Genomic DNA, 18,676 nt, shown 5'->3' with positions numbered 1-18,676 from the left:
GAGAGAGAGAGAGAGAGAGAGAGAGAGAGAGAGAGAGAGAGAGAGAGAGGGAGGGAGGAAGGGAGGCACACAGGTGTACAGTTTTACTGGGAGAATTATATAGAGACAAGTTTCGGAGAGAGAACAAACTAGACACAGGTAAAGACAGAGCAAGCCAGGAAATGAAACGGAGGCAAGAAATTAGAACATGTGGCCAAAGTTATATGATGCCAAACAGAGCAATTCAGTCAGGGGCCAAGAGTTAAGCCAGATTGAATCAGTCAGCTTGGAGAGGAGTTTGAGCCAGAACAGCTAAGTTGAACCAGCCAACTAGAGTTCAGAAAGAACTAGAAAAGGGGGTGGTCAGAATCTCAGAGCACTGACTGCTCTTCCAGAGGTCCCGAGTTCAATGCTCAGCAACCATATAGTGGCTCACAACCATCTGTAATGAGATGTTCCCCCTCTCTGGCCAACAGGCAGAACACTGTATACATAATAAATAAATCTTTTAAAAAAGAACTAGAAAAGGGTGAACATATTTGGCACCAAGTCTCAGAGGCTGAAAACATTCTAGGCCTAGATAAGATTATACAGAAGCTATAAGCTTCCAGGACTAGGACTAGGTTAGCAGACTGAGGCTGTAAGCCTTGGAGACAACAATTACATCAGGAGAATAAAAATACTGCCACAATACAGGGGTTTGATATTCAACACCATCACCTTAGAATCATAGAAATGCCTGTTAGCAGTCTGCCACAAATGTGTAACAGGGATGTGTAAAAGAAGAAAGTCTCGGAAACACTGTCACCGTCACATATACCTTGAAAGTCCTCAGCCTTTGCCTCTGACCTGTAGCATACCAGTACTGGGCGCTCTCACAGTATTTTCTGACGCCCTTGGTGTGCTGAGTTGTTAAGGTGAGTGTAGGAGATACACACGTCCACTGTCCTGATGGACCAGATGGGCCACATGTCAGGCAACAGCTGTAGAGAAACTGAGGTCCCCTCAAAAGTCAGCACTACAGGAAGATCCCCTCTCACTACCCCTCCCCCATAACGCAGAGGAGCTGAGACTGAAGGGAATGTGGTTTGCCAAAGGAGAAAGTTCACAGCAGGGCTCGGGGGTAAGGGGTGCTCATCTCTCCGACACATCCTGGTCACCTGTTAATCCCCTGGGTTGGAGGCCATTTTGTTTGAATTCTGGAAGGCTTACTGACTGCTGGAGTGACGGTGTGCATTTTGGCATGAGAGTCTTTGGAGACTTTGCAATTGGAGCCGAGTACAGGGGCTCCTGACCCCCTTCTTAGCAACCAAACCAGTGCCTCTCTCTAGACACAGCTAGGCAAAAATGACCCCTCTGCCATAACGAGGAAAACCAGGCCCGGATGGAGCTGGGTCCGACACAGGCCCCCGGGGACTCACCTGGCACCTCTGGGGATGAATTGAGAATCATGAAAGCGTCGGACAGGCCTGCCTTGACCGGGTGCTGGGCAGAGCTGATGTCCAGGATAGCCATGGGGATCTGCGGCAGGAAGAAGAGACACTGGCCATCCACCTGGGACCCTCTGTGGCCACGAAGTCTGCATTCGGCTCCACACCCAGCTCTCTGCGCAGAGCTCGAAGACCCAAACACCTGCGACTACACTCCAGGACCCCCGCCCTTCCGCCCGCATGGCTCCCTCAGCTCCTCACAGGCCAGAAGTTGCCCTTGGCTTCTCCGTCTCTTCTCACCCATCTCCAAATACTGGGAGTCAGGCCAATGGCTCTCATCTCTGCCCAGTGCTCTGTCTCCCACGTCTAAGCTGTGTCGCTTTCCCTACACCATCTCCCGGCACCCCCTTAAGTCCCCAACAATCTGTCTGCTCTGAAGACAGAGTAGCTTTTTTCAAAAGATCATCTGGTTGTTTCCCTGTCCCATCCTGTCCCCCAACCTTCCACTCCAGGGAAGCCACCTTCTATTGCACTGGTTCTCAGTCTTCCTAATGCTGCAACCCTTTAATACATGTTGTGGTGATCCCAACCATAAAAATATTTTTGTTGCTACTTTCATTGTTGTAATTTTGGTACAGTTATGGACTTAGCTATCTGTGCTTTTCTCATGGTCTTAGGTGACCCCCGTGAACAGATCATTCAACACCCCGAGGGGTCGCGACCCATAGGTTGAGAACCATTTGCTCTAGTGCTTTGTATAAACCAAGTTCTGTCCTGCCACAGGACCTTTGTACATGCCTTTCTCTCTCCTGGATCCACTGTATTCTTATCTCTGCTTCCTTCACCCCTGTTCATCCTGCGTTTTTTAACTTCTTTCCTCCAGGAAGCTTCCCTTAGTCTCTGCCCATGTGAAGATCCCCACAGCAGGCTCTTAGCACCAGAAGCCTTTATGTGTGGCACTAGTCATAGCAGCAATTCAGTGTTTGCCTTTGTAGTCATCTCTCTACGAGATTTATAGCTGTGTAAGCACCAAGTCCAGACAAGCCCAGAGCTGTCTTGGCACCAAGCCCCACCCCCACCACGCTACAGCTCCTCTACAAAGCTTTGCCGGGAAGAATGACAGGCTCTAAAATATACTCACCTCTTTGTAGCCAAAGACAATGCGGCCGTCTTCGTGAAGGGCTGCCTGGAAGGTGAAGCTGCCCTTATCCTCCCGGCCCTGGAGGTAAACGTGGTCCCACTGAACCACAAAGAGGGTCCCTGGGGAGAAGAGCAGAGACCTGGCTGAACAGGAGTCAGTGCAGGGGACCCAGAAGATATAGTGGTCAGAGACCGGCGCCATTTGTGAGTTTGAGAAGCAGGAACTAAGCAACCCAAAGACACCAGCCTGCCTTCCAAGTCATAGAAGCCCCCCAAAGATCCCGTTTCTGCTCCAGGTCCCCAAATTGCTCATCTCTTACAATGTGCACACCTCTCTCTTGCCACTCCTGACTCCTGGAAACAAAAGGAAAACATGGAAGTGCCCATCTCCTACGAGAGCGGGGGATTCGTGAGCGTGAGAAGCAGAGGAGGTCCCTGAAAAAGCTTTGATCTCTTCATCTGGCTCAACAAGGTTAGGCAGCACCACCTCAGTACCCTTCTTATAAGTGAGAAGACAGCACAGGGTAGGAGGAAAGGTAGCTGCCTGCCTGTGCGACTGTGGGCCCAGGGCTCCCAGGAAGTGGTTAGACCAGGAACACCCACCCCGGTGCTGGGTGAACTATACTCTGAGATCGGACCTCACCATTGTCAAAGTAAGCAATTGTGGAGTTGTCAGAGTAGCCGGGGTTGAAGTTGGCCATCAGGGGTGCCACATACTGAGTAGCTGTGAGCATCCGGTGGAGCACGTCACCCATGAAGATGAAGCCTAAGGACAGAGAAGTTTGGAGGTGTCATCAGAGATGGTTCAAAGGGCTACCTCTAGGGTTTCCCCACCTCCCCCACTGGCAGGGGCTAGAAAAGAGTCAGATGGCCTCAACCCTTCCCTACCGAGTGGGTTCAGAATTTGGTGAGATAGAAAAATGACTTTAGAAAAAATAATGCTTGCCCCATATCTCTCGGTAAGCACAGACCACAGAGGATAGGAAAAGGAAGAGGAAGTGACTTCCAACCTCTCCTGTTTCAGGAAATAGGATGAAAGTAACAGGAAGTCAGAGAGGCTCCTCTTATCAGGGAGCCTTGCTCCCTCGGTCTCAGGAACAGAGACCCCAGGGGTACACATGCCAGCTGTTTGGGTCCAGAGGAATGCAGGCATGCTCAGACTCACACAGGCAGGCATGCACACAGATCACGTGATTTCAGTGGGACATTCGAGACATCCTCTGAGTTCCTCCCTCACCCACCTATCCACCTGTTTTCAGCGAGTCCCTCAAGAGCCTTCCTGAGTCAGGCTGAGACCTCCAAGTCCTCCCCCCTACCTTATTGGTTTGTCCTTACCTCCAGTTGCTATGGTGATCTGCCGCAGAAGATGCCCATAGAAAGGGAAATCAAAGGACAAGACCACTCTCTGCAGGGACAAGAGAGAGTCCCCATGGGTGGTACTGCCAGCCAAACACTGGTCACCCTCCCTGCACCACACTTATCTGAACAATGTGGGTACAGGTATATCCAGGGTAAGGCTCCTAGGATTACAGCTGGGTACCCCACTGGGCTTCCTCTGACTGAACCCACCCCAATTACAAATCTTGGACCATAACCATGTGTACTCCCAGGCAGTCATTGCTGGCATAGCTCCGAACTTCTCAGCCCAGGCTGTCCTGTCAGGCCTAGGCACTCACCGAAGCCTGTCGGTGAGAACTTGAGAGGATCCTGTGGACCCTCACTTGGCTCGGGTTGGCCACATCCAGGTCCACCCATAGATCCTGGCTTCGTTTCTCACCAGGGCCATAGACACGGGACACATAGTAGTTATGGTTGTCTTCCTGCGGGGACAGAGACAGAGCCCATAGGTGGTATGAGGAGTCAGGCAAGCTGGGCACCATCCTCTGCCCCTCCCTGCCCAGCCTTCCCAATATTCTCCTGGTCCAGAGCACCTGACCTACTGCTTTTGGCCTGAAAGCTCTTGGGACATCCTTGGTGAGTGCTATCCCAAGCCATTCCTCTACAAGTCTGCCACTTGCTCCATATATACTCAGCCCTGTCCTGTCCGCCAGAGGCTTATCCTGTAACTCTGAATGTTTCAGAGCATGACAAAGGCCAAGTTCAGTATTGGGGACATGATGGAGAAGCCCCAGATAAAGTCTTTGTTTCAAGGACCGTGCCTAGACCACAGAGGACACAATCTCTGACCTGCCCTAAGAAAAAGGAGAAATACAACAGCTATAACAACTAGGTCTTAGATGTCTAATGGAGAAGGTTGTCACCAATCTTAGGGAATTGCTAGTCTGTTGGCAGAGGCAGGACACAGTCAATGGAACCCAGACATAGAGGCATGAGCAGAACAGAAAACAGTAGTGCTCTCTGTGGTCTCCAGATGGAGGAGAGAAGCAAGGAGTTCCTCAGAGGATGATTTTGCATCTCCTTGTGTGGCTGATGCAGACACCACAGCAGGCTGGGTTCTTTCCACAGTCTCCCTCAGAGAAACATCTGGGGCCAATGTTTATAGCAGGCCAGGGAAAGCCAGTGAGCTGGGATGTCTCAGCACTTCCTGGAGCTGTCCCAAGAGCACCTCACAGAAGGCAGCATCAGGGAGGTCAAAGGCTCCCAAGGCTTCCTCAGCTGCAGTGATGCCCTGGGCATCATGGATCATTAATCAGGCTGCAGACACAGCAGAGCAAACCATGTTCTTCCTGCTGAGCAGCCAACTGCCCAGCCAGCGCTTGGCCTGAGCCCAGTGGAAGCTGGGAACTGGGGCCCTGACCACTGTATGCCCGCAGAGAACAGAGTATGGTTCTGACCAGAGATTCCCTGTGAGCACATTTTAGAGCCCTAGGGTTGGGGCGGGCTGAGGGGGGTCTGCTGGGACCACCTGCTATTGCCAGGCTACATTCCCCTTTCAAACCAAACAGTTTAATAAAGGCCAGCTCTGGCTGGAGAGACAGCTCACTCTTCACTAACAGTGCTTGCTGCTCTCCTGCAGAGGGCCAGCGTTCAGTTCCCAGCACCCACACTGCAGGGTTCACAACCGCCTGTAATGCCAGCTGTAAGGGATCTGGTCTCTGTGGGTACCCACATGAACATACACATAAGTAGAAAGAAAATAGATCTTGTTTTTTTTTAGGTTTTTCGAGACAAGGTTTCTCTGTGTAGCCCTGGCTGTCCTGGAACTCACTCTGTAGACCAGGCTGGCCTCGAACCCAGAAATCCGCCTGCCTCTGCCTCCCAAGTGCTGGGATTAAAGGCGTGCACCACCACTGCCTGGCGAAAATAAATCTTAAAAAATAAAAAAGAGCTTAAATTTTGAAAAAGGAAATCAAGCCCCTCCCACACCTTGTTGGTTTTTGTTTTGGTTTGCTTCTAAGACAGGGTTTCTCTGTGTAGCCCTGGCTGGCTTCTGTAGACCAGACTCTGCCTCCCAAGGGCTGGGATTAAAGATGTGCACCACTACTGCACAGGTAGTTTTTGACACAGGGTCTCAAATAGCTCAGGTTGGCCTAGAGTTTGCTATGTAACTAAGGCTGGCCTTGAACTCCCAGTTCTCCTGCATCTACCTCTCAAGTGCTTAGGACTTCAGGCATGTGCAACCATGCTGCCTTAAATGACTGCTTCTGCTTCAACTTGAGCCTCTGACACACAGGAACAAGTGAGTCACCTCTGTACCTGTGGACCAAGGCTATCTCTGTCCTGGTCAGTTCTCAAAAAAAAAAAAAAAAAAAAAAAAAGTGTGGGAGTCAGACAGAGCATTAATCCCAGGAACTTGGAAGGCTAAGTAAGCCAGCTACAAGTTCAAGGCCAGTCAGAGCTACATAGAGTCTGGGTCGGCCCAGATAATTTATTGAGATCCTGCCTCAAAATAAAAAATAAACACAAAGTAAGCAAAACCCAGCTTGAGACACCGCAGCTCAGTGGGAGACCACACGCAAGGCGCAGGGTCTGGTGACCAGGAGAGCAACCAAAGAAATTTCAACAAACTGTTTTGGAGGCACAGTGTGCCCTCTTATGACTAAGAGACTAGTGGAGGGATGGGGTCCCTGCAGGGGATTGAGAGTTTGGAAATAAACTTGCCCCCTCTAATCTCAGGCTAAAAGCCTGTTTGGCACTGGAGGGGAGGATCGGGAAGGATGTTCAAACCCTTGAGCATGCGACAGTAGCTTTAAACTCAGCCTAACGGGTGTCCAATCCCATTTTCTAGTACCTATGACAGTGGCCTTCCTAGAAAGCAGAGTCTCTACAGGTAAGAAGAGTCAAGGTCGCCCTGGATTAGAGAAGCTTGATCCAGTTGCTGCTGTCTTCGTTGTTGATGTTGTTTTAGACATGGTTTCTCTATGAGGTCCTGTCTGTCCTGGAACTAGCTCTGTAGACCAGGCTAGCCAACTCAGAGATTCACCTGTCTGCTGGGATTAAAGGTGTGAGCCACCACAGCCCAGCTGCTGTGGTGGAGGGCACTGGAGGGCAAAAGCCAGACAGTGGAAATGAGACCCAGGAAGTCATGTGATCATGAAGGCAGAGACTGGACTGATGTCCTTAGGCCAAAGAGAGCCAGGGATGCCCAGGAGTCACTAGGAGCTAAGAGGCTGGCAGGAGAGGCTCTTCCCAGGGCCTCTAGAGGGATGGTGGCTTCAGACTCTAGGCCTGAGAAAATGAATTTTTTCTTATGGCAGAAAGTGAATTCAGGTACCCTCCGCTGTGTGCAGCTGTGGTTCAGTGGGGACAGTCTGGAATTGTTTGCCTCTTTCCCTGTCACTCCTTTGCTTAGGACACCCTGGTGCCCAGCTAGAGAGAATGAATGTTGGGCCTCTTACCACAATGTACAAGGCCCTGTGGGCCCGAATCGGGCATTGCCTAGCCAACATGCATTCCTGATTCCTCTTCACTAACGGAGCATTAGAGTACGCAGTATTTCCAGCAAACAACAGCAAAATGGAAAACAAACAACTGGCTATTGAGGTTTTAACGGGATCTTTGGGAAGAAATCCAATTTAGATGCTTGTCCCGGTTAGCTTTTTCCTTGTCTCTATCCTGTCTGGCATGCAGACCCGATAGCTGGATCTCCAAAAACCACATCATAAGTTTAAGGGCAAGTACCACATCCTAAGGATTGTAGAGTACCGAGCTGGATGGGGCCTAGGTTTTTTGATGACATGTTGGAAGGATGCCTCTTACATCTCTGATGCCCTTCACCTAAACAAGCCCTTCCAGATGGCAGTGGTCTGATCCTCTGCCCACCTCCACTTCTGCACCCTCCTTTCTCTCCCTGCTTACTGGGTTTCTGTCCATTGGGCTTCTCTCTGTTCTGGAAATCATCACATTTGTCTGCCTCAGGGCCTTGGTGTCTCCTGTCCTTAAAAAAAAAAAATCCCATGATCCATTCAAAAGATGGCTCCTTAACCAGGCCTAGTACAAATGCCTGGAATCTCAGAACAACAGCCATCCTCAACTACAGTGAGTTTGAGGCTAGCCTAGGCTGCATGAGACCCTGTCTGGGGCGAGAGTGGAGTAGTTGACTGCTCAGTGAGGGGTCACTCCCTTAAGAGACTATCTCACACTCTGAGTCTCTCCCTCAGAGATATCTTATCTGGCTGCTTCAAGTTTTCCTTCATTAAGATTTACTTACTTCTGGGCTGAAGAGATGGCTCAGCTGTTAAAGGCTAGGCTTATGATAAAAAATATAACATCTAGTTCATGTATGTGAGTGTTTTGCTTGCATATATGTCTGTGTACCAGGTGTGTGCACGGTGCCTGAAGAGGCCAGAAGAGGACAGTAGATCCCCTGGAACTGGAGTTACAGACTATTGTGAGCCACAATGTAAGTGCTGAGAATTGAACCTGGGTCCTCCAGAAGAGCAGCCAGTGCTCTTAACCTCTGAGCCATCTCTCTAACCACCCTTACTGATTTTTATACCGATAGGACAAACGTTCCCTCAAGTTAGGGGCTGCATCCCCCTAGGGAGATCTGGCCCAGAGCAGGGCTGGCTGAGCAGGACACAGGACACAGGACACAGGACACAGGACACAGTTAGAGGTCTGCACAAGCTCTGTCTGTTTTACAGCTTCCATCACTGGCTCTGGACGTGTTTCCATGCAAGTATGACAGCAGGAGAACACAGCGTTTTGGGGACTCATGGGAGTCCCTTGAGCCCCACCCTTTCCCGGGATCCTGAGCAGCCATGTTGAGGACGGCACATGGTGACTGAGAGGAGTCAGACTCTGTCAGCCTGCTTCTTAGGACTCACAAGGCAAGAGCATCCCCAAACCTGGGAGATAAACTGCCACACCCTGACACACAAACAGATGCCAACACATCTCTCGTTACCTCCTTTAGAGAGAGCGGGGGCTCTGGGAATGTGTCTGGCTGGCCCATTGCTCTGAGTCCTGTACACCATGGGATATCAGATACCACGGTCCACAGCCTGTGATGGCCCAACTCCCAGCTGCAGCATTTGAGGGAGGTATGTGGGCTCATTCTTGGAGTGTCCTATGGGGCCTCCAGTGACATCTTTGAGGTGACAAAAGATTGTACTCATTCAGATCAAGGGCATTTAAGGAGCTGTCACCTGTAACTCTGTCCCAGTCCCTTCCAGCTGCTAATATCATGACAGGCTGGGAACGTGCGGCACAGGTTCTGCTCCAGGTGGGAGGGGCTATACCTGACCAACGATGACCCTTCTTGTTGGCAGGTCCTGAAGCATGCACACCCTCAGAACATAGACACATATATATGTACCTCACATGCACCCACACTCCAGGCCACACATGCACAAATAGGCATAGACACACATGTACATATATGGAAACAAACACACACACAAAGAAACATGTGCACACACACACACATACACGCAAATGCTCACATACACAACACATGAACACACACAGGTGTGTGGTCACCTACAAATACACATGTGTACATTGCATTCCTGGAACTTGCTTTGTAGACCAGGCTGGGCTCCAACTCACAGAGATCCACCTGCCTCTGCATCCTGGGTGGTGGGACTACAGAGGTGCACCACCACGCCTGACCCCTCCATTTTCTAAGTAGGGAAACTAAGGCCTTGGATCACACACCTACCTCAGATCACAGGTAGGTGTGTGATCTGTGCTCTGCCTACTGTCCCTCAGGTCTTTTGGCAGATGTCTCCCTAGAAGGTGACCTAGGACACCTTTCCGTTAAGAATTTAAATCTCTTGCATCACCAGGTGCTGTGGTGCACATCTGGAATCTCAGCTCCTCAGGAGGCTGAGGTGAGAGGACCATCATATATTCAAGGCAGCTCCAGCCAACAAAGTGAAACTCAAAAAGAATATCAAGTGCCTCTCTCACTGGGGACAACCGTGAGCCCTTTATGGAGGACAGATGTGGTTCAGGGACAGGGTCCCTTCCATCTCACTCATCAAACTCCCTTTTCCTTTCCCAGAAGGCTCCTTGTTCCCAGCAGTCTCCTTTACAGCGCTCTTGGGAGTGATGGCCGGGGGGGGGGGGGGGGGTTGTTAAGTATCTCCTTAGTTCTCATTATTTTTTCCCATTCCTACTCTTCTGCCTATAGTAGATAGTAGACAAGCCCTCAATCCCTTCCCTTTATTTTTATTTATTTATTTAGTTAGTTAGTTAGTTAGTTAGTTAGTTAGTTAGTTTTTTTGAGACAGGGTTTCTCTGTGTAGCCCTGGCTGTCCTGGAACTCACTCTGTAGACCAGGCTGGCCTCGAACTCAGAAATCCGCCTGCCTCTGCCTCCCAAGTGCTGGGATTGCAGGCGTGCGCCACCGCCGCCCGGCCCCTTCCCTTTTTTAATGACTGCCCTCAATCTTTTGAAGAGCCATTGGCTCCCCCCCAACACACACACACCCTATGACTACCTGTCCCTTGACTAACCCAGTGAACATTGTCACCAGCCAAACATTATTCCCAACACGTACGTCCTGAAAGCACCTCATGTCCTTGCGCACTCACTTGGTTCCCTTAGCAACCCTTCACCAGGGGCTCCCAGACAGGTACCGTTTTCTACTACTCAGTAGCCTAAGATTCTAACTGCTCCACCCAACTTCCCCTCTTTTTTTAATTTTATTTTTATTTTATATTCATTGGTGTTTTGCCTGCATGTACAAGGGTGTCAGATCCCCTGGAACAGGATCTTGTACTGGCTGGGTTTGTGTGTCAACTTGGCACAAGCTGAAGTTATCATAGAGAAAGAAGCCTCCCTTGAGGAAATGCCGTCATGAGATCCAGCTGTAAGGCATTTCCTCAATTAGTGATCAAGGGTGAGAGGGCCCATTGTGGCTGGTACCATCCTTGGGCTGGTAGTCTTGGGTTCTATAAAAAAGCAAGCTGAGCAAGCCAGGGGAAGCAAGCCAGTAAGTAATATCCCTCCATGGCCTCTGCATCAGCTCCTGCTTCCTGCCCTGTGTGAGTTCCAGTCCTGACTTCCTTTGGTGATGAACAGCAATGTGGAAGTGTAAGCTGAATAAACCCTTTTCCTTCCCAACTTGCTTCTTGGTCATGATGTTTTGTGCAGGAGTAGAAACCCTGACTAAGACAGTGGCACAGGCCGGGCGGTGGTGGCGCACGCCTTTAATCCCAGCACTTGGGAGGCAGAGGCAGGCGGATTTCTGAGTTCCAGAGTTCGAGACTAGCCTGGTCTACAGAGTGAGTTCCAGGACAGCCAGGACTACTCAGAGAAACCCTGTCTCGAAAAACCAAAAAAAAAAAAAAAAAAAAGACAGTGGCACAGAAAATCTTCCAGGAGGACCCCAGGCAGCCCTTTATTAAATGGCACAAATCTGAACAGCAAGAGAGATGGAGAAAACCAAGTTTTCTGGGCAGCTGTTCCCTGGTCACCATGTTTGCTTGTTTGTTCTCATACAGCTGGCTTCTAGCCTGAACACTAGAGCAGAGTCCCCTAGCTTGGAATGAACCTCAGGGACACTTCCCAGTTGCCCCTACAGGTGCCTTATTGTGCTGCCACCTGCCCCAGCAGTCTTGATGGAGGTGCCCACTATGGCAGAGACAGGTAACAGTCTCCTAGCAACCACTGTCCTCCTAGCTAGAGATAACTACACAGCTGTGTATGGCCAATGGGAGATTAGCAGAATTCTGTGCCCTCCCTACAACCTGAATGGGATGCAGATGTGATGGCTGGAACAGAAACAGCTGCCTTAGATTACAACAGGTGGAAGGCAGAGTTGCAGAGTGCAGAGCAACAAGACAGAGGGACGCTCCCCACACCATGGGGACCCCTTAATAGCTCTCACTCATGCCACTCTCTGTGATAAAAGAGATTTACTTTGTGTCTTAAGGCCCAGTCACTGAGGCATTTGCTATGAGGACTGAATGTGCATTTAATTAATACAAAAATTGAGACATGGTGATATGTCTGTGATCCCAGTGCTTGGGAGGTAAAGGTAGGAGAATCAGGAACTCAAGGCCAGCTTTGGCTACATTGCAAGTTTGAGGCCAGCCTGGGTTGTATGAGATACTATTTCAAAAAAAAGAGAAGGAAGGGAGGAAGGGAGGAAGGAAGGAAGGAAGGAAGGAAAGAAGGAAGGAAGGAAGGAAGGAAGGAAGGAAGGAAGGAAGGAAGGAGGAGAAAGATAGAAATAGGGTGGGGGCAGGAAGCAAGCCCCAGTGGTCTCCCTAGCCAGCTAACACAATACTCAATATTGCATGTGTCTTACTCAGGATGCACAGGCCAAGGGGCTCACACCATGCTCAGACCATCACTGCATACAATCTGGTGTTTGTTCCCTGGAGGGTGGTCCCTAGGAGCTGGGACTGGAGGCAGTATTGGTTTGACATTACAAAGAGTTGGTCAGTGTGACAAAGGAGGCAGTATCCATGACACATGTGTACAAAACCCTGGTCCATCATCTTCCTGATTCCCAGGCAACAGGGTGAGTTCAGACTTTTCTTCCTTTCCTTGGCAGCTCAGCACCTACATCCCATGAGAAATGAACCCACTCTGTGCCTTCTGGTACCTTCTCCAGCACCCTCCCTCCCATAGCAGCCTGTGGAACACCTCCGGGAATTCTTAGGGTCCTGTGGGGACATCATTTGAAAACGACTGTTCAAGGATCAAGTGTGTGGGCTTAGGTGTCAGCCTGATCCAAGTTCAAAACCCAAACATGACGATGGTTGGTGTCAACCATCACCGTTCTCTCCGGTTACAGTGCCTTCTTCAGCAGCCTCAGATCCTGCAAGCTGGGAAAGCTTGCAGGGTTTCCACTGAGCAGGACAGTGGAAAGCTCATAGCCCACAGCCGCTGCCCACAGCAGGTGTCCCGTAAGTGTGAGAGCCTGATTTTGTTGGACCTTTCTATGAGATGTTTTGACAGCAGTGGCTGTCTCCTCAAACATTCCCCCTCATCCTATTATCTGCATGGCAAGGCTCTTCTCTCTCAGATTGCTCATGCACACACACACCTCCCGCCCCCAGGCACTTTGCTCTGATGCTCTGACAGAGCGAGCAGGACTGTATTTACCTTGGCTGAGCTTAAGATGTTTCTGGAAAAGAAACTCCAGCTGAGCTTTCACAATCAGCCCATCACCTGCCAGCCAGTTGGCTGGTACGCATGCTGGGCAAGCAACCAGGGGCACCCAGAGCTGACAGGAGAGCTTGACAGGCCAGGCTTGTCAGGATAGCATTTAGGCCACTGGGGCCAACCAGGGAAGTGCTGCTGAGAAAGGGTCTCCCAGTCACCCCAGTCTTCGAGGGTTTACAAAAACACCCGAAATATGATTTAGATCCCAGCTATTCAAAACGGTCCTGGAACAGCAGCAGCAAAGTCACTTAGGAGTCTGTTAGCAGTGCAGTGTTCTGCTGGGCATGGTAGCACATGCCTTTAATCCCACCGCTTGGGAGGCAGAGGCAGGCAGATCTCTGAGTTGGGGGCTAGCCTGGTCTACAGAGCTTCAGGAGACTGAGGTAGATAGATCTCTGTGAGTTCAAGGAAGTCTAGACTATATATTATGTATCATGCCAGTCAAGACTACACAGGAGACCCTGTCTCAAAAGGAAAAAAAGCCACATATGATAGCTCATTGTGTAATCTTAGCACGTGGGAAGCTGATGCAGGAGGATTGCTACCAGATCAAGGCCAGCCTTAGCTACAGAGTGGGTTCCAGGACAGCCAGAGCTAAAGAGGGAAGCTCTTAAATAAACTAGAAAAGAGAGAAAGGTGGGAGGGGAAGGCAAGAGAGTGAAGCATCCTGGGTAACCCCAGACCTGGAGAGTCAGAGCCATATCTGCATAAAACCCTCCGTGGTGCTTTGTTCTGGCTACTTATGTTGGAAAGGTTTTTTTTTTTAAAGGCAGATTTATTTAAAAAAAAAAAAAAAGGTTTTGCAAACACATCACTCATCCTTAAGGAGATAGTGGCTAAGAACGAGCCAGTGATGCAGTGAAGCAGAACTGTCCTTCTTGTCTGGACTCTGCCACCCAGTAGATGTGTGACCTTAGGCAAGTGGCTTCCTCTGTCCGTTTTGGATCAAGAGAAAATAAAACATCTGAAACACCTGTTCTGAGGTGGCCAGATGGCTCAGTGGGTAAAGACACAGAGCATGAGACGAATATTCTATCCCAAGAACCACATAGTAAAGGAGAAATCCAATTCCCGAAAGCACATTTGTGACCCTCACACATTTGTGGGCTCACATGCACACACACACACACACACACACACACACACACACACACAGAATAACCAAAAGAAGAAAATGCTTGCCCATGAGGTGGATGCAGCGCACCCAGGCTTGCCCATGAGGTGGACGCAGCGCACCCAGGAAAGGGTCATTTAACATCATCTCCTATTTCCCTCTCATCTCAGCTGTGCACATGGGAAGGAGCTCTGGTCCGTAATGTACCACTGATGGGATCTTTCAGAATGGTGTGGTCCTCAGGAGAGATTCACAAAGTTTAGCTTGGTTACCACAAGAGCAAGCTGTTAGAAGGTGAAATCACCCTGTGTTTTCTCTCTTCTGCAAACAACTCTTTCTGAGTTTAAAAAAAAAAAATTAAGCCTGGGTGGTGGTGACCCTCACACATTTGTGGGCTCACATGCACACACACAGACACACACACACACACACCTGTAACCCCAAGACTTAGGAAGCAGAGACAAGTGAATGTCTGTGAGTTCGAGGCCAGCCAGGGCTTCACAGAGAAGCCCTGTCTCAAAACAAAACAAAACGAAAAGCAAAACAGGCAAACAAAACCCCTTTTATCTCTTTAGTGTAAGTGCCACAGCAGGCAGGACAAGGTCAGGGGACAACTTATGGGAGTCAGTTCATTTCACTGTGTGGGTCCTAGGGATTGAACCCAGATCATCAGGCTAGCCAGAGAGTCTTAGGCTGTCTGTTGCTCTGTAAAACCACAGCCAACAGCAAGGGAGGGAGGACAGGGTTTACTTCATCTTACACTTGCAGGTAACTGCCCAGCGTTAGAGAAGTCAGGGCAGAAGCTCAAACAGGCAGGAACCTGGAGGCGGGAACCTGGAGGCAGGAGCCCAGAATCGGGAACCCGGAGGCAGGAGCTGCAGCAGAGGTCATGGAGGAGTGCTGCTTACAGGCTTGCTCTCCATGGCTTGCTGCTCAGTCTGCTTTCTTATAGAACTGGGCACCAGCTGCCCAAGGTTGGCACTGCCCACAGTGACACTCCCACATAAGCCATCAATCAAGACAATACCCATAGACTTACCTACTGGCCAGTCTTATCCAGGCATTTTCTCAATTAAGTCTGACTCGTTCCAGATACATCCAGATCTGTGTCAACTTGACAAAAACCAAAAAGGAGCTCAGCTCTTCAGCTGCTCAACCATCTCAGCTTCTCTTTCCCTGACATACTACCACACTGAGTGAGGCCTTTGCTAGATACAGCCTCAAATCTTGACCTTCCAGAACTGTGAGCTAAATAAACCTCTGTTTTTTGTTTGTTTGTTTGTTTGTTTAATTTTGAGGTCTCGGCTCTGGTACCAACATAAACAGCTTATACTCAAAATCCCAGCACTGGGAAAGAAGACAGGAGAGGATCCCTGGGACTCCATTGTCAGCCTACCTTAATGCAATGAAAGCCTGTCTCAAAAAACAAACAACAAGCAAACAAGCCAAGGTGGACAGCTCCTAAGAAATGACAAATTAGGGGCTGGAGAGATGGCTCAGCAATTAAGAGCACTGACTGCTCTTCCAGAGGTCCTGAGTTCAATTCCCAGCAACCACATGGTGGCTCACAACCATCTGTAATGGGATCTGATGCCTTCTTCTGGTGTGTCTGAAGACAGCTACAGTGTACTTATATACATAAAATAAATAATTAAAAAAAAAGAAATGACAAATTAAATAAAACAGGTTTTAATAGTGAATGTAGTATTCCTAGCCGTCACTTATAAAAGCTCCATGGTGGTCCATACAGAAGAAAACAAAACAAAACACTCCTTATTTTGTTTTTGAGACAAGGTCTCTGTATATGCCTAGGTTGGCTTTCAGCTCCCAGCAATCCTCCTGCCTCAGCCTCTTGAGGATTGGGATTCCAAATGTGAACCACTGTACCCTATTATTTTCTTTTCTCTGGCCATTTGTTGCTTCTGTGTTGGCACTCTCCTAAGCACCACTGTGGTAACCTCACTGCAGCATCTTCTGTTGTAAGTTCCAGTCTTGACTGACTCAGTAAGCAAGCCAGCCAGCCAGCCAGCAAGCTAGCAAGCCAGCAAGCAGGGGGGTGGGGGAGAGGTGTGTGATTAAGAGTACTTGCTACGAAAGCAAGAGGATCTGAGTTCGAGTCCCCACCAACCATGTAAAAGCAGAGCATGGCCATGCATGCTGGCTATCGGTACTGAGAAGTAGAGTTGCCTGGACCCTGCTAGCCTAGCCCGACCAGCTTAGTGAGGAACCTTGTCTCGAAGATGGGTAATCAGCAGCCCTGGCTAAATGTTGCTTGGGGCAGAGGTGAGTGTGAAATGGACAGACTCTCTGGAGACACAGGCAGTCCCCCCTCCCTCACGCACAGGGCGCTCGTGGGTGAGCCCCAGGGCAATGGAGCAGAGGTCCTCAGAGGCCCCTGAGTCCACCCTGGGATTAGATCTTCTAACACCATTGGAGACCATTATCGGTGGGGAGCCCCTCCTTCTTTTGCTCTCTCAGAGAGTATCTACCACAGACAGGCAAAGATCACAAGTGACAGCCTGGGCCTAAAGCGCCAGCGGGAGGCAAGCCACAAACTCATACTGCAGTGTGCGTGCCAAGAGGCATGAGGCAAATACGAGAGTGCTCCTGAGGCTCGGCGCAGCTCTGTGGCATCAGAAAGCAGCCACATCTAGAGCTTTCTGTGCACAGGAAGTTCCCTGAGTGTCTCCCTCCGTGTTGCTAGGGGTCAGGATTCCAGTCTCTTCACTGTCCCATCTACAGTCTCCTAGGCCCTCCCCATTCTAGAGAGACACCTGAAAAGGGACTCAAGTCACAAGAAGGCCTGCAAGGTTCCCAGGGCCCTGGCTCTGGTCCCTAGCTGTCATGGGTTTCCATGAGCAACTGCTTTCCCCGCCTCCGTCCTTGGCAGAGGCTTCCTGCTCCTGACTCACCCCAGCCCACAGCAGGGAGGAGCGGTTTCCTCAGGGGCTGAGGTTGAGTCAGGGACCCACTAAAGTTGGGAGACTCTTTCCTGGTGTGGCATCTGAAGTCCCTTCCAGATAGACTTCATCGTAAGCCTTCATCCTCCAATCTCACCTCTTAGGCAGAGCTAGGGACAACTCCACAAAGGCCCTTCTCCCAGCCGGCCTCGTTCTATAGCGTGGCCTCTTTAAAATTAACTAATCGTTTACTTTTTTGTTTGCTTGTCTGATTGGAGACAGAGTTTCTCTGTGTAGCCCTGGCTGTCCTGGAACTCACTATGTAGACCAGGCTGTCTTTGAACCCAGAAATCTACCTGCTTCTGCCTCCCAAATACAGAATTAAAGGTATGCACCACCAACCACACAGCTGCAGTGTGGCCTCTTGGTGTGCCGCTGTCAAAGGGGTCATGAGACCTCCGGATGTAGAAGTCTTGTGTTCTAGTATTGCCACAATGGTGCTTCAAAAGCCTGGCATTCTGGCTGCTACCCTGACCATTATTACTTATTTATTTCAGGAAACTGGGGACAGGATCTACAACTTACTATAGTCCAAACTGACTTTGAACTGGTGGTAATCCTCCTGCCGCTTCCTCTCAAGTTTTGGGATGGAAGGCATGCACCACTACACTATCCTTTTCTGCTTTTCTGCTTTGAGACAAGCTTTCATTAGGCTGCCCATTACCTGGGAAATCACTCTGCAACCTACTTAAGCTTTGTGTTTCCTCAGTCTTCTGAGTAACTGGGCTAGCCCTAGCCATCATTATAAAACTGGCTAGAGAGACTAGAGAGAAGCTCAGAGGTTAAGAGCACGTAGTGTTCTTCTACAGGACCGGGTGGGGTTCCTAGTACCTCCATCTATTGACTCTTAATTGCCTGTCACTCCAGTTCCAGGGGATCTGACACCCCTGCTGGCCTCTGAGGGCACCTGCACACTTGTGACACTTAGAGACACTTTCGTACACATAAATACACAATAAAGTAAAACAATGCTCTTTTAAAGACCTCAAAAATCACCTGGACAGTGCTGGAGAGATGGCTTAGAGGTTAAGAGCACTGACTGTTCTTCAAGAGGTCCTGAGTTCAATTCCCAGCACCCACATGGTGGCTCACAACCATCTGTAATGAGATCCAATGCACTCTTCTGGTATGTCTGAAGCCAGCTACAGTGTGCTCATATGAAAAAAAAAATTTTTTTTTAAATTACCGCAGAGCAGTGGTGGCGCTTGCCTTTAATCCCAACACTTGGGAGGCAGAGGCAGGCAGATTTCTGAGTTCGAGGCCAGCCTGGTCTACAGAGTGAGTTCCAGGACAGCCAGGGAGGTGAGACACAGAGAAACCCTGTCTCGAAAAACAAAAACAAACAAAAAAAAATTACCTGGATATCTTAGATCTGAGACGCTTTTACACTCGGACAACCTGCAGAACCATGTAGTTATCTACTTCCTTTTTTACAGGAGTGAGGACAGAACTCAAGAACTCAGACACACACACATACACAGAGAGAGAGAGAGAGAGAGAGAGAGAGAGAGAGAGAGAGAGAGAGA

General features: G+C 49.6%; 1 protein-coding gene across 1 annotated transcript in view; it reads right to left on the bottom strand.

Moving 5' to 3' along the window:
• Plxdc1 (plexin domain containing 1) overlaps window positions 1–18,676 on the bottom strand; it is a 65,559-nt gene that overhangs the window by 33,990 nt on the left and 12,893 nt on the right. Inside the window, exons 3-7 of the mRNA XM_028755080.1 lie at window positions 4,226–4,369; window positions 3,885–3,954; window positions 3,193–3,315; window positions 2,551–2,669; window positions 1,401–1,500 (exon numbers count right to left, since the gene is read on the bottom strand). Of these exons, the coding sequence (XP_028610913.1) occupies window positions 1,401–1,500; window positions 2,551–2,669; window positions 3,193–3,315; window positions 3,885–3,954; window positions 4,226–4,369 (556 nt within the window). The remainder of the gene's footprint in view (window positions 1–1,400; window positions 1,501–2,550; window positions 2,670–3,192; window positions 3,316–3,884; window positions 3,955–4,225; window positions 4,370–18,676) is intronic.

The sequence above is a fragment of the Grammomys surdaster genome, unplaced genomic scaffold, assembly GCF_004785775.1.
Source record: "Grammomys surdaster isolate TR1022 unplaced genomic scaffold, NIH_TR_1.0 126048, whole genome shotgun sequence".
Classification (NCBI taxonomy): domain Eukaryota; kingdom Metazoa; phylum Chordata; class Mammalia; order Rodentia; family Muridae; genus Grammomys; species Grammomys surdaster.
The sequence above is the reverse complement of the archived record's forward strand: the minus strand, read 5'-3'. Positions and strand labels throughout refer to the sequence as shown.